The sequence below is a fragment of the Tinamus guttatus genome, unplaced genomic scaffold, assembly GCF_059628265.1.
Source record: "Tinamus guttatus ecotype Peru unplaced genomic scaffold, ASM5962826v1 Tinamus_guttatus_pri_ptg001602l, whole genome shotgun sequence".
Taxonomy (NCBI): Eukaryota; Metazoa; Chordata; class Aves; order Tinamiformes; family Tinamidae; genus Tinamus; species Tinamus guttatus.
This window is the reverse complement of record NW_028290136.1, coordinates 841,862-864,199: the sequence shown is the minus strand read 5'-3', so window position 1 is coordinate 864,199 and position 22,338 is coordinate 841,862. Positions and strand designations below refer to the sequence as shown.

General features: G+C 37.4%; 1 protein-coding gene across 1 annotated transcript in view; it reads right to left on the bottom strand.

Annotated features, from left to right (window-relative positions):
* ROBO1 (roundabout guidance receptor 1) overlaps positions 1-22,338 on the bottom strand; it is a 498,318-nt gene that overhangs the window by 45,755 nt on the left and 430,225 nt on the right. The window contains exons 8-16 of the mRNA XM_088539356.1: positions 16,677-16,801; positions 14,593-14,764; positions 12,465-12,670; positions 10,906-10,987; positions 10,564-10,732; positions 10,297-10,463; positions 6,758-6,879; positions 4,337-4,568; positions 2,860-2,981 (exon numbers count right to left, since the gene is read on the bottom strand). Coding sequence (XP_088395482.1) covers positions 2,860-2,981; positions 4,337-4,568; positions 6,758-6,879; positions 10,297-10,463; positions 10,564-10,732; positions 10,906-10,987; positions 12,465-12,670; positions 14,593-14,764; positions 16,677-16,801 — 1,397 coding nt within the window. The remainder of the gene's footprint in view (positions 1-2,859; positions 2,982-4,336; positions 4,569-6,757; positions 6,880-10,296; positions 10,464-10,563; positions 10,733-10,905; positions 10,988-12,464; positions 12,671-14,592; positions 14,765-16,676; positions 16,802-22,338) is intronic.

Genomic DNA, 22,338 nt, shown 5'->3' with positions numbered 1-22,338 from the left:
TTGGATGAGATCAGGACCCATTTAAAGGCTTCAGTTCACCATTTTACAGATGACCTCGCTGATATTAAATGACTGGAAGAAACAATCTGATGAGGTTTTTTCTTGTACATCAAATGCTTTTAAAAGTACAGTTGAACTCCCAACCGCTATTAAAGGTGAAGTAGCAGCTAATCCAGGTCCACTGAAAATTTGATGAATCTGTGTTAATTTTTTTTATTCTTTTTCCACAAATGTATTACTCCAGCATGGACATTTATCCAGAGAGTGAAATTAGTTAAATTCAGCACTTTCTTTGTGAAGAAAAGATCTTTCCTGGGAACACTGGTATTTCTGAATCAGTGCTGATTGTACCCCGGAGGGAAGACTCTGACATATGGAGCTCTTAAAAGATTTACTACCCAGGTATCTCTTCTTAGTCCCTTGTGCCATTTTTCTGCTGTGGAGATTACCAGGTGAGAGCTAGAGATTCACTTTTAAGGCACAGAGCAATTGGTAGGGCATTCGGGGGGCAATCCTTTCTGTTTGGATACTGAAGCTTTCTTTATTTTACCTTCAGGACACTGCAGACCTGTTTTTCATTTTCTGCATGCCATGGATTGAAAGAAGGCTAACGGGACAGTGTGAGGATCTGAAATGCTTTTTAAACCTCCTAAAAATAAAATGTCGATTTAGCAAATACTTAACTACTTTTGAAAAGCCGGTCAAAGAACACCAAGAAAACAGAAGAGAATCTCCGTTTTATATTCCAATGTTAAATGCATATTGTTTCAGTCATTAGCAGAAGTAGAGCCATTATTATTATTACTGCAATTATTATATTGCCATTATAAATTCTAATTGTGTGGAAAAGCTATTATTTATATCAGAACTTCATAAAAAGCAAAAAAAAAAAAAATTTAAATCTACAGTCTGACTCTGACTTAGGAAATTTTCACAGAAGTTGTTACTGACACCTATATAATAGCATAATGGTAAACAATAAAATCAGTGCATTGCAAATATGCACTCCCTATCTGCAGTGAAAATGTTTTATTCTTAGGTATTTAAATACGCAGAGGAACTCAGAAACTGGGACTATCAGATTAAACTCCAGGTTGTTCGGTACTTGCCAATACTATAGTTGATTATATATCTAAAAAGTGAAGGGGAGTGAAAAACAACTTTCAGAATGTTATGAAATAAGGAGGAATTCTCACTATATCAGACATATTAGTGAAGTTAATCAAGTAGGTACCCTGTGTGTGAGCTGCTGAGAAAATGAAGAATTCCTCATATATATGCATATATATACATATATATTTTTTAGGGAGTAAGAAGGTGGAAAACACAGGTAATTTTACAAGACCTGTGGTTCTGTTTTATTAGTTCTTTGTTCTGTTGTTAGCACTTCATCTCAAAACACTGTTTTTTCTTTTTTTTTTAATTTTTAGACAAAAAATATTAACTGTGCACTGCTCACACAGCAACTACGTACATGTCTGCTTTCCATCCAAGGCAGAGGAAAGCAATAGCACCCCCACACCACGTGCAGTGGGAGTTGTGAAATATGCCACGGTGCCATCTACTGCTGCACAGGCACTACAAGGTGTTTGCTTTTTTATCTCACAGCCACTTCTTTCTAAACGCTAGGAGCTGTGTTAGGTACTATATCCATTTTTAGACCTGAATTTCTTCTCTTTTAGTGTTTTGTGACCACAACCTGAACATTTGCACAGAATCACAGAATGGTTGAGGTTGGAAGGGACCTCTAGAGATCATCTAGTGCAACCCCCCTGCTCCAGCAGGGACACCCAGAGCACGTGGCACATGGTCACATCCCTCTAATGCAGTTTCTTGAGGGGAATCATTCTTCCCCTTCAGTTCAAGGTCTGCCTTTTTATGAAATACTGTTGTGAATCTATATTTTTTTCCAAATGCATTATATACCTGAAATTAAGCCACAAAATGATTCTGTAGAAGTCAGTCAGTTTCTGAAAGGTGTTTTATTATTCAAAATTAACCAAGAAGCTTAGTGACCTCTTCCCTTTCCTATTTGTAGTGAGAGGAAAAAATGGCTAAGAATAAATATTTATCTAACAGTATCTTACCTCAAAAGAATAGCCAAGAAAGATCAGCAATGCCAATTTGCAAGAGATAGAAACAGCGCATCCTGCCACTCAGTGGCTAGAAAGCAGACTTGATATCCGTGACTAGACATGGAAAGGGTCTGAAGCTTGCTCAGGAAAAAGCAGCTTCATTCACTTTGCTATGTAGTTTATCTCAAAGCTGAGAATAAATGCAGTGTCTGTTGCTAAATGCATGTCAAATAATGAATATTCTTACTTCCAATTTGTTAAAAATTACATAGCATAACAAGAGCTGTGTTTGTGTAAAAGAAATACTTCTCTACATTAAATATACTTAATTTTACACAAACACATTCTTTATTGGAAAAATTTCTGTTTGTTTTAACTGCCCCAGTTACATATAATTTACCCAGTTCTTAACACTGTTAATAATTATGCCTGAGCTTTTCAACTCATTAAGCCTGTTTACATTTATTACCTCAGTCACAAAATGGTTCTCAACCAGGTACTTTTCCCTCTCTGCGTGTGTATGCATTTCTCAATTCATAACGAAGGCAAGAAGGTAGTTATTTTAATTATGAGTGTTGACCCCGTGCTTTGATTTATGCAGGCTTTTTTTTATTTTTTTTTTTTATTGCTTTTTACCGTTTGGAGGGAACTGTGCAGTTTGAGTCAAAGCAGCAATTTTCTCTCCCATGTACTCGTGTTTTAACCAGCAGATGGAGCCAAGCAACCACAAACCACTTAATCCCCACTACCTTGCGATACTCGCCGGGGTAGGAGCGCCTGTTACCTTGTATTCCTGAACCATCCCGTTGCGGTTATCCTCCGGGGGCGGCTGCCAGGTGACCACAATCGCAGTCCCGTTCCCGTCATTTTTAGTAACTGAAACACTTTGCGGGGGAGCACTAGGAGCTGTTCAGGAGGGAAAAATCAAAAGGTTAAGCTTGAAAAGAGCAGCAGCCACCTTTTTTAAGATGGAGCTGTCTTTGGAGTCCACGTGTTCTGTTTTGGGCTATGTGAGTGCCGTTTTTTCACTCCGTAACCTTCATTGAGTGCATTGAGTGCAATTCTTGTCCATGAGTGAACATGATGCACAAGGAAGGGATGTGAACCTACAGCCAGGCCCTGAGTTCTGCTGTCCTATCCCTATTATAGACTGAAAAAGTCACACAGGTCACAAGATTTGCCCAATCTTTGGGTGCCCTTTATCTGATTGCCAGAATTTCCAAGCAGTGAACTCCTCATTGGTCTTAAATCAGCTCACCCAGGAGCCACAGCCTTGAAAAGTACAGCCTGTAAGTTGACCCTGATGGAACGCTAAACCTCAGTTCCTCTACTGTGTGAGTAATATTAAATAACACAAGCTGACTAAAATCAAAGAAAAATGCACTTTCACTGCACTAAAATCAAGGAAAAATCCCATCATTGACAGTTCTTTTTTTTTTTTAATTTTAAACCACCTTGCTAAAACTAGATGCTTAAATGATGCTTAGGATGAACACATTTAAGCACACTGCTAGCAGCACGCGCAGGGCTAATTTAATCTCGAGCTAAAGAGGATGTCTATAGGGGAGGGAGAGAGAAGGGAAAAGGTATCACATCCCAACAGATGCACTGAAATCCCTGCTCAGAAGCTCTGGCCATCTCGCATACCTATTATGCCTGAGCTACCAGAAGAGCCACGACAAAAGGAACGGCTTTATGAGCCTTCCCTTTTTAGCACATGTATGAGATGGAAATACATAATTTAGTCCACCCTGTCTGCTGCCCTCATTCATCTTTTCATTTTGAACTTGTGATTGATCCAGATATAAAAGCCCTTTTTTTTAAAAAAAAAAAATGTGGTTTCCATTCCCCCGGCCACAGTGCTTTGATGATTTCTGTGGTGTCTGCTATCTACTCAAGATAGTGATTAGTAAGTGTCTGAATCTGACAGAAGTCACTTGTGACCAGACCATGAACTCAGTGGGGAGGAGCGCACACAACGCCGAAGATAAAAAGCACATTTCCCATTGTGTGTTGGATGGGGAGGGGGGTTGTACATCCCTCTCTCTCTCCGTCTCTTGTGCCTCCTTCTGAATATTTACTCCCGTGTCACCAAACAAGTCACATAATGATCCGCCCAATGCAGAGTCTCTTCTGCCGCAGACTGTTGCTCCCCTGCAGCCCCCACTTCAAACGAAATCAAACAGCGAAAAGATCAGAGCCAAACAGGCTGGGATACTACTTCAAAAAGGCGAGACGAAGACAGCCTTGCTCCTACTTGCCTTCTTCGAGGGTTTTGGCAAATTTCACTTCACTGTCTGCTCCTTGAAACTCGTTGAAAAAAGGGCGGGCCTTGATTTCATAGTTAACACCTTTCTTCAGCTCTGGAATGATAGCGCTGTTTTTGGTTGGAGTCTTCACTTCAAAAATTAGCCATTCTGATTCTCCATAGGATGCTGGTGTAGGCCGGTACAGAATTTTATATCCTTGAATATACTGCGATTGCTGGTCCACCTGGCAAAACAGCAGAAAAGTGCTTTAGGACACAAAACAAATTGTTAAATAAACATAAACTGTGAATGCTGTGAATGACATTACGCATGGTCCTCTATTTTATTTTATTCCAAGTAAACAACACCACCAAACCAGGTAAAAGCTCCTTGAATTACAGCAAATTATAGGCCTGACACAGAAGCGCATTAATCCATTTGACACTGGTAGAACAGCACCATTTCCAGTGGATTTATTTCTACTTGCCGAAAGCTGGAGTGGAAGGAGCTTCCAAACGTGCTCTGTAGACCAGCGGGCACGAGGGGAAAGGGAGGACGGTGAGGGCAGGGGACCTGCACCTCTGTAATTGGGGATGACGAATGCAGAGATCAAACAGAGAAACCTGCCAGCTCTCCCGGGATGTGGAAGCCTCCCAAACGCACAAAACGAGCAGTGCTTCCTCCCACTTCCTTCTGAAGAAAGTGATTTAAAAGGGCAGCCAACTGGCACTATCTGCCTGGTGCTGATTAGGTTCCTCTCAGGCAAAGGGCAGGTTTCTCCAGGCACTTCCTCCACCTTTGCAGGTGACTGACTGCCCTAGCAGGGGGCTGCTCTGCTGGGAGAAAGCTGCTGGTTTAAAAAGAGGCCCGTAAAAATCAGTATGACAGGACAGAAGGGGACTATTCGCAAAAGTGGATCAAATGATATTCCGTGGTCCTGACTGCACTCTAGACTGAGGACATATCTTAAATGAGTGATCTCTTGCAAAACATCCACTATGCTTTAACTGCTGGATTCAGTATCTGAGAAATAAGAAAGTCCAACAAATGAAAGCCTTTTCAAAAAGTGCATCAGATTTTCTCTGTTTTCCAAAATCTCAGGTGGTGATATAATAAAACTGCTTGCTTGCAGTTTTCCTCCAAAAAGCAACATGCTTTATTTTTAATAATCGTGTAAAGAATACATGTGTTAGCTAACACTGAGGTAATGCTTACTTTTGAAATTGCAGAGAAGCCACAGGCCACCCAAGAGACTGACAAAAACTGGCTGTCTGGAAAAGGTTGCTCTGTAAGTAAAGGTCAAACAAAATTGCGCTAGGAACCTCGGAGATGTTATTAGTTAAAACACGAGGTTGCCTGCTGCAGGTGGCCCTCCTGCAGGTGACAGTGTAATTAGCGTGCAACATTATTATTTGTATTCTTGCATCAACAAGGAGCCCTGGTCATGGACAAGGACTCCTTTGGGCTAGCCAAAAGCTTTGAAAAATGGTCAGTCTGCTATCACCTGGCAGGGGCTTTGCTCCCCTATATGCTCTCCTATTCACTTCTGCAGACAAAAACTCCGAAAAGACCTTTGGGATTTATTGTCACACTGGTAAAATTGTCCCCCATTCTTCCTTCATTCTGCATTCTGTTTTAAAGCTCTTTGAATTTTTATCTCATAATTTATTATTCTGTCTTTCCTATGTTCTTCTTCACCTTTTTATTCCAGAATATTTTCCACTCTGAGCCATTTCTAATTCCTTTTTTTTCAATGAGACATCAGCCTGGTAAGCTTTCTTCAATGTGTTTCATGTATGTTCTTATTCCCCTCACTTTAGGACTCCCACAGTATCTTTTCCTCACTCTCTCATTTCCTCTCCTACTACATTCTCCATATGTCCAGCTCTCTGCTTCCTCCTGTCAGAGCCAGCCTCAAAAGACTGTTTGCCATTTTCCTCTCCTCCCTGCACTGCATATATTCAATGCATCTTGGGGAGATGCATAGGTTCAGATGAAACTCTGAAGGTGTGGGTGTATTTCTCAGTGTGCTTGTAGGATGGAGGTAACTCTGTCAAGCAAAATTATGCGCCATATCTCTCCCCATAATGATTGACAGACTGGGAAATGTGGATGTTATCTCAAAGACATTGGGGAACTGATACACTTCCTGCACTGAAAGCAGTGCAAAAGCCTCAAATGATTAGACTTTAGCTCTAGGGGAGGACTTTGAAACTCTCACTATACAGTGACACTATAACAGTACTACCCACAGAGACACAAAATGTTGAAAAGCGATCAAAATTTAATGGTGTAGGTTAGCAAAGTCCAAGTTGTACTCTAGTTCCAAAGGAAAAATAAAACAAAACAAAAAAATGCAAGTACACAAACTCCACAGCTTCTTACGGTGCACACTGGTGCAATCCAGCAATGCATATAACCATCTATACTTACAGTCCAATGAACTTCAATTGAGGATGAAGAAAGAATAGTAGGATTGTGAAGATGCAGTACCACATCCCCTAGTTCTCTCTGGACCTGCTTGTGATCCACACCTTGACTTGTTGGTGGAATATCTGTAATAATTTAAGATTCCAGTCTCACAAATATGTCATTGATAAATATATGCAGATACAAATAAATATACCATAAAATGATGCTATAATCAGTATATGATGCTGTAATCAGTAGAGTTTACCCTGAGTACCTTCCAATTATGCCTACATAATTGGGACTACAATACCACTTAAAGTGTTTTCTTGAGCAAATCACCAATGCTTGGTAAGTACCCAATCAATACACTGCACTTCCTTTGAAATAAAGAAATGGGAGAAAACTACTGGATAAAAAGAAAGAACTACTCAGGGATATCCATGGTAAGCGACTACAGTAGCATCTCTTTCCTGCAGGGAAGAGAAAACTTTTTACTGCTGAGTTAAAATTCCAAGAGACTAGCAGATCTACAATGATGGGCAGAAACAGAAGCTGTGTTTCCAAATACACTCATGGAAAATCTTGTATAATATTTTTAATTCAAAAAAAAGGTATAACAGCAGAAGAGAAGGCTGCTGCTTCTCTGATGGCAAATGTGTCCTGTAAACAGGAGAGCACAGTTGATGCCTCTCCCAGTACTTGGTTTTGGCAGCTTGTAGCTAAAAGAATTGTTCATGCACATGAAGGAGATTTTCCCCTCAAAATATTCAGTGGTTTGAGCCTGTATAATGGAAACACATTTTCTGCATGCAGAGCTCTTATGCAGAAAGCATACTTAACTCAAATGGAATGACTGTCCTAGACATCTATAAAATTTATAGGGCAATCACTAATAGAGTGGCTAAAATATACATGTACTATGGACAGCAGAGTAGACATAGTTTCTATATTGATTTCATATGTCTCCCTTTGATCACCTCATTTGAAACAAATACCATGCTGACAACAGTTAAAATCACAGACTGGGAAATTCATGAAAAGTACTTAAAGTCATTTTTTTTTACAACTCCAGATACAGAGTAATGGAGTAATGCATTGCATGCACTTTGCTCTAGCCTACTTTTTCCCTGTCTGACCTCCTCCAGTGATTAGGCAAGATCAGGAAATCTTCAATGTTTCTGTTCTCTGAAGTACTCAGTAAGACCATGGTAATTTCCATACCTACCTGCTCACAAGAAGAGCCAGAGAGAGAGTACACAGAAACAGTGTATGCATTTATCTACAGCTACAATTACTGTAGTAAGTCATTGCAGGTGTGTAAACTATCTGGAAAGCTGAGGTCTGGATAGTGCAGCAGATGAAACATATTAAATGAATGTACAGTAGTTGTTAAGCATGCTTTATGACATGGTGGTTATATTTTCAGTTTACCAGTTCATGCCTAAATAATGATAAAAAATGTTAGGCTTCATTAAAAATAACAGCATAAAGACATGCTTCATTTCCAGAAATACAGCTCCCATTTTAAGCACAGAAAGCCCAAGCCACTCGCACTCTTGTCATACAGCTCATTCAACATATTCACAAGAACATAATCACAAGATATTTAAAGTTAAAGAAGCAAAGTGAGGTTACCACATAGATACTGGGTGACAAATCTGGATTTTTTTTTTTTTGAAATGAGTACAGGGAAAGTAAAAAAAGAACAAAACACCCCAGAGTCACTGTAATATGCTTTGTGAAATGGTCAAAGCATTTTGTCTCCCTCAGTCTGACAATCTTAAAGATAGAAACTTCTGTTTGGAGGTTGCCTACAACTCTATTCTTTCCACTTACAATGCAACAGAAAAGCCAGTGAAGTAGTGATATCTTCTCTACTAGCTACAAGAGATGAGTCACTAACACTACAAGTAAAACTATGGGCAAAATGCTCAGCTATTTGCACATCTGTGCTACGCAATGCCTATTATCTATCCCATATTTTCTTGTTTATCTCTAAGCTTCCAGGACCAGGACTGTCCTGTAACAACTACTTCAGCGTATCGTCATTGTTGGCAAAGCTGAAATACAAGGTTGCTCGTTTGGATGTGCATTTGGTAGAAGAGCAAAGCCCCGTGAATGAAAAGTTAAGTGGGAAACTAGACCCAAGTTAGCTAGGGCACTACTTACATAGAACTGAAACGGGCTCAGAAGAAGAGCAGAAATGCTTTAAAAAACTTCTCTCTTTATAACATTCTTATTACTGATGGAAATTTTATCTATGGGCTATTAATTCCCTGCTTAGGTTTTGGGTGGTTCTTGATTCTTCAGGTCCAGCTGCTGCCCAAAGGCCCACTGAATCTCTCCCTGCCATTATAAACCATCCCATCCTGTGCAGCAGTAGGATATTATGCCTCATTCACCATTTATCAGAGTCAGGCCAATGATCACTTCATCTGGGACATGCAGACCTTATATTGCATCTCATCTCTAAGCATGAAACCACACTGGATAAAAAACTCATAACATAGCAGCACATATTACGTGGTGTGTGAATTTCTAGCAATACAGACATCACTGAAAAGCAATTAAACCTCTTCTTGCCAACAGACCCAGGAACTTGTGGCATTCCCACTTTCTATCTGGCCATGACTCTACTGACCATATATTTAGGGAAATTGCCACCCAGCAGGAGACTGGCAGAGTGTGTAGTGTGAAAACTATTCATTCCCCATTAGAGACAGGAAAGACTTGAGTTCAAACTGACTTCAGAACAAATAAAAAGTCACTAACTGAAAAAAAGCTTTGTTTTCCTTCAGGAACTTCCTTTCAAAAACAAACATGTACTTACTTATCCAAACAAAGAAACAAACATACAACAGAGATGCTCTTTATTAGGGAATGGGTCTAATTCTCCTGTTAAGTAGGGAAAGCAGAAAAAAAAAAAGCGAGAGATGATCTCTTTTGCTTTTACTTTGAAAAAAAATAGCATGTTCATTTTATTCTCTATCTGTTCTTAAAAATCCAAGTGTTCATACTGGAAAAATGGAGGCTGTGAATTTGCACTGCATTATCCCCTGCACACTGCCATAATTGTCATTTATTTTCTATATTGAACACAAATTGATTATAAATTTTACATAGTTGGATTTAGGAAGAGTAGCTGACGATGGTAGCTTAAAGCCTGTTTCTCATTCCTAATGAAGTAGAAGCTCATTTAAACTATATGCTGTTCTTCTCTCAGTCTGAATCTTAGGGATCTTTAGACATACCAGTGAATTCTGAGAGTTGTGTGAGATCTGAGACTACTTTTGTTCTTTTAAAAAGAGCTATTCTGCCAGATGTAACTGTCTTTTGCTAAGAAATGCTAGGGTTCCTTTAGGCAATGCCATGGGCTTTCTAAAGAGTTTTAAGAACCTCTCATACAGAGAAATCAAGTCTGAATGCTGTGTTTTACTACCTAGAACACATTACAGCATGCACAGATAGATAGAGGAAAGCCAGAAGAATTCCTGCATCCAGTGTAGTCCATTTGTGACAGCCACAGGAGGTGCCCCAAATGTTCAACATTTAAAGCTTACCTTGAGTTTTCACTGGATCAGATATTTGGCTAGGGTCACTAAGTCCATAGGCATTAGCTGCTCTCACAAGGAATAGATAAATTGCACTAGGTTTTAGGCCTTTAACTGCAAAACTCTCTGTTTTCACATTTTCAGCTACAGTTTGCCAGCTGCTACCAGACGCATGGCTAAGGATAAAGCAAAAACAGCAGGTAAGTATGTGCTTTTCTCTAGCAATATATTTTATACGTAACACACGTATAGCAAGATCACATAAGTCTCATATACCTGAAGGCCTCAATTATGTAAGAGGTTGGAGTTGCACCTGAATTCAAATTAGGTTGCCATGACAATGTTACAGTATTTCTGCTGACATCTGTAACCTCAGGTTTTGATGGAGCACTAGGAATCAAGTTTGGGTCAGTGGGTCTCGGTGGTTGCACTGGGACTCCAAATTCTAACAAAAGAGAGAGAAAGGCAATGTATAGACAGGAAGCAGCTGTAAGCTGAATGCTGTTCACATCCGCATCTGCTCGGACAATTTACGACAGTGTCAGATAACTGCTACATTTCAATTTCTGATTTTCTTTTATGTATTTTCTCCATGCAGAGCAACCCTAATTGATTTACCTTGGACCTCTATGTAAGCGCTCCACGTAGCTTCGCCACTTGGGGTTGAGGCAATGCAGGTGTACCGACCGGTGTCGCCCAGCTGAGTGTGAAAAGAGAAGAATAAATATTTGAAACAATCAGGCACTCAGTGGGCTAGAAAAGTAATTACAGATCTGTACATTCCCCCATGAATATGGATAAACACATTAGACTGCAGAAACTTTGAACCAGAAACTTCTTATGGTAAATGGTATGTTTTCACACGCTATAAAATGAAAAGGGGTACATATTTTTGAACATTCTTTAAAGGGATGAAAGTGCTGCACATGCTAATTAAATATTTCCCACTCTCTAATGAACAAAATGAAGGCCAAATCTTGCAGCATTTATTCCATGCCCTGCGGAGCCCCTTTGGAATAAACTGAGAAGGAACTCAGATGACAAGGCCCCATGCAACCCTCGGCCTTCTGCCTAAATGACGTCTAGGGATTTGTCTGGGCTGCAACTCTGGAGAGAATGTCATCCTTAAAGAAAGCTTAAATATTGCACAGGGCACATATTGGGTTCTCTCTGCTAGTATAAATTTCGCTCTACAGGAGACCCAATGAAGGATCTCCATATGCTATTCCCATCCATTTCTGAATGCTGGATTATTTGTCCATATGTGATTTAATCACATTTCAAAAGAGGGATTTTTTGTTTTTGCAAAGAAATGCTATTCTCCTGAGGTCTCACTCTCAACAGATGAGCTAAAAGGAAGAACTCACAAATCAGAGGTTCAAATTCCCTGACAGTGTAACTTGTAATCAGTAATAAGGCTACTCTAGGGAACAGAGCAAAGTCAGATATTTGGCCTCATTTTAAGAATTACTATGTCTCGAATCTTTTCTGTAATCTCAAATCACAGAAAAGATAGCAGAGAATAGCCAGTATGCTAAAATTAACATTTTTAAAACATTTTACAATTTGGTCAGCATGACTAACAATACCAGTCAGGTATTTTGCCTCAATTCCTTAAGGAATCCATTTACTGACAGGTGCTGAATCATTTTAAAATATGCTTAAACTGTCAAATAGATACATTTAGCACTTCAAAATTACATCTAAAAACCTGTGTAGGCTAGTCTATTACTGCAGTAGCAAAGGCGTGTTGAACGAAAGGATGCTGGACGACGGTATGTTTGAAGTAATTTAGATCACTTTTATCTATGAGCAATGAAGCCATAATCATTCTATAATTCATCTTACTCAAATACAAGCTTTGCTTCCTCTTCATGTTTTAAGTATCAAATAATTCCCTTAATTAACACTTCTTAGAAAAAAAATTTTCCTTATGAAACCTGAAATAATGTGCCCTGGGCTGAATAAGCCAAGGTATTAAGTAAAAAGAATGAACTATCTGAAAGCACAAAGTATCAAACTGAAATATTTTCATGCAATTATTTAACATTTCATTCATTCTTAAAGTAGTATTTGCTATGTTATAAGCGCCCGGGGAAAGAAAGAAAGAAAGAAAAAAGCAAGACAAACAGCAAGAAAAGCCAGCTGAGAAAGCAGAGCTTGTCAGTTCAAGTTACCTTGGCGTATCGGATCTGTAACGCTCCTGTCTCTAGCTGCTTGATGCGTGAGTCCTGGGTAGACATCAGAGCCCCATCTTTCTTCCAGAGGATAGTGGGCATTAAAGTGCCCGTGGCTACACAGTTCAGCACTAAAGTACCATCCACAGCTACAGTCTGATTCACAGGACCCTGTCGAATGACAGGGGGAGGCCGGTCTGCGATCACTGCCAGGAGAAACAAGAAGAAATGGATTTCTGCAACTGGAAGCAATTTTTTAATCATCTAAGCAACAGTGGTTGCTTGAGGCTCTGAAACGAACTAAAGATAATTAAGAAAGTAATTAAAGCTGGAGGTACGTGTTATGCAGGGCAGGGTGCATTAATATGATGCGCAGCTACAGGATTTTTCATGATATACAACCCAGTATTTTCGTAAGGGAAAGACTGGTAATCTATTTGCTAGATATTCTTTAAATTCCATGGTCTTTATAAAATGATAAGGAAATATATGATTTATCAATTGATAAAGAAAGGTCATCCCGATTTCTTTGTAAAGGCGCAGATTTCACTTTGTTCATCTCCTACGATGTAGCAGGTCTATACATGAGGGTTTCTGCTGCTGCACTTAAAGACAGAAAAGGAAGAAAGTAGGCAGGGGATAACTTGTGTATCATGAACTCATCCTTGTGCTGATTCCTAATTGAGAGATGCCCAACAGTTGGTGAGAATAAGCATGAAGCTAACACATAGGGCCCTATTCAATTTTTTTCACTTAAGAAATATTTTTCCAGTAGTTTCTAACTTGCAGCTCTACAATGGCTTAATCTATGCAAGGTCAAAATCTCAAGGAGAATTTTACCTTTTTTTTTTTTTTTTTTTACTTTTTTTTTGCATTAATTTTAATGCATCTTTCACCGCACAAAAATTAAATGTATGTGATGAATTACTTAATAACTATGCCCAGAAAGGTACAAAGCAGAGTTAGTGTTCACAGAAACAGGAATGACTGCCTGCTTGCTTTTTTTTCTTATCAGTGAGTAATTAGTAAAGCAGTAAAAGATATTTTATTGCCCTTCAGTTATCTCCTCTATCATCCAGCATAGCATGGACTAAGGATCTAAAAATAGTCACAACTTTAAATGACATGTATCTGCTTAGCAGTATCAACAGTTGCACCAAGGCAACTTCAACTCTGGTTTCACACTAAAATATAAAACTGATTTCCTGATCATTTGTGAACATTATGTATTTCTAGATTACTTTTTTGTAACAGGAGGGTGTTAACATTGCATTCTTTGGTTAAATTCCAAATTCTGTAATTTCATTTGCATGTTTAAATGAAACTGTACTTTCAATTGCGTAATTTATCCTTTACTTCTTGTCCCAACCTGTTGTAACACACAGCAATGCATTTCTGTTAGGCCTCTATCTTTCTCTTCAGAGACAGCCAAAACAAATCCACACATAGTTTGTATTTAACTTTGTTGAGTTTGCAAAGAGCTTTGCAGTTGTCAATCAAAGCAGATTCGACACAAAATTTGCTCCTAATTTTCCAAGCAATACATTTCATTTGAACTTTATACTTAAATACTTATCCTTTGCTTTACTATTAATTATTGCTATTTAATGTTAAATAACTTACAAATTGGCATAAACATAAACAGGTATGGCAACACGTTGATGTAATGTCAAATGTTAAAAAACACGTAGAAAATAATCGGAAGTAATATGTATGTTTCTATTATCGACCAGAGTTGATTTCTTTATTCTTTATTCTTTATTCTCTCTACCCACTCCAATAGCTGACCAATGGGTGCTCTACAGGTGGAATCCAGTACTTTTGAAAGTGGTGAGCAAAGGATACAAAGTTAGGCAACAAGCAATCCAAAAGTAAATTCTAGTGGGGGAAACTGAAAAAAAAGCCAGATAAGTGAAGAGACCACACAAAAATTCATAGTCTTTAGTGTACTTATTAAATGAAAGTGGCAATACTATATTCCACAATATCTAAAATTTTTACCCCCAATAGAGACAATGCAAACAGGATTTTTAGATTCAAAGAAAAAATGCATGCAATCTGCAAAACAGACATCAATATAGTATCAAAATAAAAATAAAAACTTGAGGATTTTTTTGTTTGTTTTTACCATCAGTAACTTCCAAGTAGGCTTTTGTTATGATACTTCCTGCAACATTTAGAGTCTGGCAGATATAGTACCCAACATCAGATCTCTGGACGTTGGTGATAGTGAGGTCACCTGTCTGGGAAACTGAAAAACGGCTGGATGACTGAGGGGGTTGGTATGAGAAAAGCAGATTCTAGAAGATGTAGAAGAAAGAAAGGGAAAAAATGGGTTAAATAAATTCAAACATCAATAAATTCAAAAATCACTAACTAAATAAGTTTTAAAATCTTTTCACTTTAAACACATATGTATTATGCTATTCTTATATTTCTGTTATTTGTATCTTGAGTGTATACACAGCAATGTGTACAGCTTTTTTAGGATGTTTTATAATGAAGTAGGTCCAAATATACACTTATAACTACGTACGTCTTTTGGATGATTCTAATGCCCTCTCTAGTCAATGGCGGCTATTAAACAAATTTTAAGGAGCACTAGCAAAGTCCTCAAATGTGTATTTACCATAATGGTGCAAATAAATTGCTTCAACCCCTTTTCTTTCAGAACCTAGTCCAGGACATTCTATTTATTCTGTTTCAAGAACAAATATTGGCTTACTAACTGATATTTTAATTTTGACTTCCTAAGAAAGGAGCAGTTTTATAAAAAAAATGCTATGTAAGTCTCTCTGATCATAGTGTTCCTGTTCTATAATCACTCTTTTATTGCATAATTAGATCTTATGTCAGCTTCTGCTTAAATAGTTTTGGTATAAAGTGCACGGTTTGTTACCAACAATGGTCAGAAGTCAGAACTGAAACCATAATAGTACAGGTCTGTTACGTCAAATACTGCTTTCAAATTTCTACCTCTGGTAGAATAATTTGTGAATGAGAATATTTGAAGTTCATAGAGGCTCTTCTTTAATTTCACTCTTGCTCTCTCACCTAGCTGCATTTTGCATTTCCCAAAAGCATCCTATCCAAATCTGAAGATTATTCCTAAGGAATAAGGAATAATGAAGGAAAAGGACAAAAAATCTTTTAATTTGGTGTTGGTAAATGCTAGCCATCGGCCTTGCCTATTTCATCACTAGTGACCAACATGCAACATAGCTAAAACTGTGCCAAACTAGCCAAACTGTACTAGACAAACTTTGGCAGAAAAACGGGTCATACAGAAATGTAAATATATGAGTTTATATATATATTAAAGTTTACTATCTGGATTTGTTAACTAGTCTAGATTTACTTACATATTTAGACAAAATGCTGTAAATGGAGTAAAGGAGTTGATCTCCAAAAGTTCTCAGTTTCTCTGGACTATTATTTTATAAAGAAAAGAATTCTATCATATGCTATTACAACTACTCATTCCTTCAATCACAGGAAAAACAGAATCCCATACAGAATACTTTGCATAAGATCACTCCTTCAAAAGATGACCTTGAAAGAAAACTGATTCTCTTGCTCTGTTATATTGTCTTTCATCTCCAGTCTTTATAGATTCTTCATAAAGAAGCTGATTTTTTTTTCTCCCATTCCAACAAGGAAGCTGGGAGAAAAAGTGACCTGCCAGTCAAGTGGCTGAGTGGGAAAATAAATCTCCTTAGCCCCAAATGAATGTGCTGTCCCTGCAACGACACAGATCAATATGACACAGTTTTGTTCTCCAGAGACACATAAACATGGCAAACTAATAGCTCCATCATAAAGCCAGAGCAAAACTTGCTAAGAATTTGGGAGCATATACTATGATATAGAACTTTAGCCTCCTTTAATATGATTCAAGTCTTCACCTCTTAAACATTTCTCCCTGATAGGTGAGAAAGAAAACAGTAGTGAAACATGATATGTTCCCTGTTGGTTCATAAATTTATCTTTACATTCATTGGTCAAATGGGAGATTGAGTAAAACACAACTTTCCTGTTCAGTAAGGCTGACACCACTTAGCATGCACATGACACAGAATTTGAGAAGAAATGTCTAGTACATCTAAGCCCTAAAGCAGTTTTCCAAATCTTAAAAGGGGTATTTTTTTTGCCTTGTGTGACATCATCCCCTCAAGAAATTCACAGGAATAAAGGTCAGAAAGTCTGTTTTACCTGACTTCCCTCTCTCCGCCAGAAGATGGCTGGCTGAGGGTTTCCGGTTGCTTCACACTGGAAAGTCACTGTTCTTCCCAGTGCAGCTACCTGATCACGGGGCTTTACAACAAACTGTGGAGGCTCTGAAAGAGGAAAAAAATACACTATGGTTAGAAGATCAAAGTTTGCCTGTTTGAAACCTCTCTCGTATGGAGAGACAGCACAGACAGTCTAACAGTCACTGCTTTACCTTCACTTAGATCAGGTCCTCTGTTGCTGGGCCTCCCCATTAAAACCCTGACTGTGCATCATTTGCTTTTATTAGTGACTCTTATAGAGGAAAGTAACTCCCATGGACTTAACGGGTCAACCTCTAGAGTGAAATTCACCAATCTGAACAAATCTGTTGCAATTTGGTTTTAAAAGAGGAGATTGGCTAGAAGTGACAACGGAGAAATCTTTGAGTGACAACTGGCTCACAGGCCGCACTTTGGCAGGGGCTAGGCTAAACACTGTTGTGTAGCCAGGAATCCAAGCTTACAAGGACAGGAGTTGACATCTCAGTTTTAGGAAAACTGAGGAGGAAAAAAAAAGTGTTTAATTGCTTTTATAAGAGACTTTTGATGTAGGCAGGCTCTCAAAATTTTTCAGTTTAACTCAACTCAAAAGCCCCAGAAATACTATTGAACAAATTATATCTATTTAAAATCTTCAATCCAATGATTGAAAAGGAATGAATTTAAAGCAACAGTGGAGCTGAATGTCTCCTTCATTTACCTAGGCAAGGGCATGTTCAAACAAAATATATATGCAAATGAAGGCAAATTTGAAACATCTGCTCATCCTAACATTATAAATACTGCCAGCATTGTCCAAACTCTCTGGTTTATACAGACTTCAACAACCATTTTTATCCAGTAGTAAATAGAGTGTCAAAAAAATATGTCAGTCACATTTAAAAGAAAAAGTCAACATAGTTGACAGCATTAGATATGTTGATGGGACTAGTGGAGAAAAAAATAATATCTGGCTTGTTTTAGGCTCTTCACTTTCACTCTTTGAAAGATGTGCATTAAATGAAAGTCCATTTACTTAGTGTTTATGCATTTCCATTTCCTTTCTGATCGTCTGTCCAAAACTAATTATTCTCTCCCTCTTGCCTGGGTAGAAGAATACAGAGAATATTTTGAATCAAATTTTAATAACTTGATTTTTTTTCTTCTTTTAAAAATCTATATCTACGAGCTTTTCTTTAAAAAGGGTAGAAATAATGCCATTTAAAGATACAGCTCAATGTGTACAAAAACCAAGTAACTGTGAATTTAACTAAGATGAATTCAGTAATACTAAAAGTCCTGTCTAGACAATTTGCTTTCGTTGGTCATGTGGGCCATTATTTTACTTATCTGTTTCACTTGTTTGTGTCTCCACTTGCTGTTGATCTCATACTAGAATATACTGTTTCTATTACCCTCTGCCTCAGGGGGAATATTTAAAGCACAATGTGGCATTATTTACATTTAGATGCAAATGCTACCATTCCCTAGAATTTCCTTAGATAAGAGAATGTGTGAAGTTCAGGTCAAACTGACCTACAGTAATTACCACACTTCAAAACATTTAATGTTGAAACATTCAATCAAGATCTTGGAAGAGGATATGGGAAGATATTGACATGATAGCATGTTCAATTTAGGATGAAAAGTGAAAATGTTGAGGATTTGCCACAGGGTTGCATGGTATGATTGGGAAAATGGAGATGAGGGTGAAGTACCTTCATTATGCTGTTGGAATTTTAATAGCAAGAATAAATTAAGTGCATCTAGGGCTTGGATAGCTGTGTACTAGACTGTGACACAATACCAAACAAAAGGGAAGTTAGGGTTTCTAAACACTCTGCTAGTGCATATGATTTATATGGTTTCGGATTTCACTGCACTTGAAAAGGGATATACTTCTCAAGAGAATACAAAAGTTGTGATCACCAAAGAGACAGCTGAATCCTTGTGATTCTAATACCTGAAGTTCAGGAAGTACTGAACAGGAAAACTTAGGGGAAATTTAGTCCCTTGGATAACTACAATAGAATTTACAAGCTCTAAATACGTATACATCCTTATGTATAGCATGTTAAATGTGTTATGCATGTCAATTACTCTAAATATACATGTATAATATTCTAAATCTACGCCCATTACATTAAAGAATAAAAATCCTATTAACTTTACTGCCAGAAGAATTAGAACAGGATTAAGTAAAACTATGCTTTTGTCATTCCAATATTGAATGGACTGGAAGCATTTTCTTTTTTTTTAATTTCAGTTTGCTTTTACAAATACATAGTCAGGTCACACACACATGCAAGGTATGTAACGAATATAAGTTAAAAGATATTGGAACATTAATGCAGGAAAAATAATTTTGTTTTCTAGAATACTTAAGTTCAGCTACAGGCAGCCACTTAAGAGAGAAGATATCAGGATTCAACTTATTACATCATTTCAAATAGACAGAAAGTTAGCAACCCATTACCTTTGCTCTTTGCCATAAAGTTACCCATACTTCATGTAGAATCTATTCTGTGCGATGTGTCTTGTCAATAACAAGGAAAAGATGGGAGCTGACGGGTTGAAGGACATGGAAGGGAATGGATGGGAAGGGGAGGAGAAGATCTCGTCACAGTGATACGATGATTAGAAGATGGCCAATAAAATTTCAACTTACCAGACACAACTAAAAACAAAACAAAACAAAAAGAAAACATGGAATAAATAAAATCGAACAGACATGAAACAAACAAAAGCAAAGCAAAATTAAAATGATAAAAAAAAAACAACAGGACCCTTGGTAAGGACCTTAGAAAGCACATCCATATTCTGATCTGTAAGAAGTTTGTTAAGAATGTTGAACCACTTACTTACTTTGCATTTGATTTTTAAGCAGAACTATCAAATTTTGAAAGGAGGTTATACAGTAAGTGGATAACAGACTAAAATAGTGGTCACACAACTTGTGTTCTACTCCAAAGCTTTCCCACGAACTGTTGTGCAACTTTGGATTAAATGTTTTTAGTAGCATTATCATCTCTTTTTGTTAATTTCTCTGTGCCAAGAGCTTTCTATAATAAAATTCACTTGAAACCTCCAGTAAATGTGAACTTACATCATTACTGAAATGCAAAAGTGACATTTATACACTTTATAAAGGATTCATATATTTACAAATAGAAAATATTTTTTTCTGAGGTTAATGACTATTAAATATTAAGCTAGTTCAAAAAGCAAAAATATGCGTAGGTATTTAGCCCACATACCAATTTTTTCAGTGTAATGACTGCTGTATCATCTTAATACTCAGTGCTGAATTCCACATGTGAACTAAATTACCATTAGTTTTAAAAGATTCCCAACCCTTTTTCTCTCCCAAAATCTCAGTGCCATTAATACACTCAAAACAAAAACAAACAAAAAAAATTGCAAAACATTGCATTTCTTAATAGAAGTCTTCCAATAGTAAATTATTCTTCAATCATATTTGAAAATTTCCATAATCTTTAAAAAGGCATAGATTGACAGACTAATTTCACTTACAAAGGAAAGCATTTTCGAAAGCACTCCAACAACACATCTCTAGTTTAAAGAACAGATTAAAGTAAAAGGGTAAAAATTATGAATTTTCTAAAACAGATACTCAGATACCAACACAGAAAGTCAATTAGAAAAAGGATAGTTGGTATAAAACAATTACACTAAACATCCAGAAATACATAATTTTCTTAATGCATCATACACATAACAAGTGCTTCCAAACTTTGATCTTGTCTCTTTAAGTTGAAATCAAGATAACTACTGTTCAGCAGGGGTACTGTTTCCTAATGTGTTGGTAAGCATACACCACTCTAGGGCAAAATGCTCAGAGGAAACTAGGAACACCCAGTCTGCCAAAACTCATTAGATGATAGGAGGAATACTGACTCACTGTTGAAATAAATGAAACATACAGAGGACTCCAGGCATATGATGAAAATGAAGCAGAAAGAGAATCAGCTATAATTTTTGGAATTTGGATCATGCTCAGAGCAAGAAGCTGCAACTGGATGTGCTCAGTCCAAATCATATGTAGAATTCACTTTTGGTGTTAGTGAAGCAATTCCAAACAGAGGAAAGTGAACTGAGTTTTTCAAAGTTTGGATTTGTAATTTTAAGGAAGGATTCTGCATGTATGGCAGAGGCTAGGTACAGTGTTTCTCAAAGCACACACCAGTATGCATTACTCTGCTCCGATTATACTGGCAAATCTAGGATTTATAAAGGGAGTGGCCAGGAAGCAATGCACAAGAACTCCTGAGAGAAATACTCTCCTCATCTGCACGACTGAGCTCCTAACTACTTGCTTAGTCATACGAAAGTACGTTACACAAAAAGCTCTCCTTTTAATCTGAAAAGCTCCCTACTAAATTTGGGGTCCGGAGTACTTGTAATTACAGTCCGGTCTGTTCTGAAATTTGAAAAGCTTTTCCATAAAAATAGTTCACATTCTAGACAAAATAGTCTGATAAGAGAAATAATGATTTGAAATTCTTAGCCAGTGGAATTAACACTAAATTAGAATTTTTCCATTACTTAAACAGTGCCTAAAGGAGAAAAGTTAAAATTCTTCGTAGCTATGCAAATCTGCCTGCAAGGCCTCTGCTGAAAGTTCATTTGAAATTTCCAGCGGATAGGAATCTGCCTTGGTTGCTCAATTACATTTCCTCAAATTGAATTAACTTGGAAGTGCTGAATATCCATCTTTCTTTTTTTACTGGAAGGTTTTGTTATTGTATGTCAAAAATAACCATGCCAAGTAAATGCCTTTTTTTTTTTTTTTCGCCCACCTGTAAAAACATATACATGAAAAAACTGATACATGAAAATAAATCCCTATAGAAACAGGGCATCACATTGGTTGCACATTTGTGGTGAGGGCAAAGGGTGAACTTTTATAGAAAATTATAAACAGGTCTGTCAGAAGGGCATGATATGCTTTAAAAGAACAGCAACAACCAAGAGAGATCACTTGCTTGGTTTGATTTACATGCGATTGATACTTAAGGTTACTAAGGATACTTAAGGTTGCTATTGATACTTAAAGTTACTAAGAATACTTAAGGTTACTATTGATACTTAAGGTTTTAGTAGTTTAGTAGTGTGAAGTGTAGTTTTTCCTCCATTATTGCACATTTTATTTGACAGCACCATGCTCCCAATTATTAAGTAAATTAACTTCCCCTGTGTTTATTACAACTTTTGATATGGCAATTAGGGGGAATAACCTGTTTGTAAAGACAGGAAAATAGCATGTGAAACCACAAATTAGAAAAGAATATCTTTTTGCCTTTGAAGCAATTTCCTCGATGTGCGAGATTTATCAAGGAAGACACATGTCCAGTCACTGAAGAAAAAAAAAAAAAAAAAGTGGTTTCCAGATTAGTGACATGACCTCCTAATACTTTATTCCTGACAGAAAACCTATCCACCTCACTGGGACTACTTGTCTCATTAAATCTACTCACAGAAGTATCAATTTGTGATTTCAGGACCAAACTACAGACCAGCATAGTTACCAGGTGTCAGTGAAGCAACTAATGTATTTGAGAGATGTAGGATCACAGGCTCATAGGATAGCTGAGGTCAGAAGG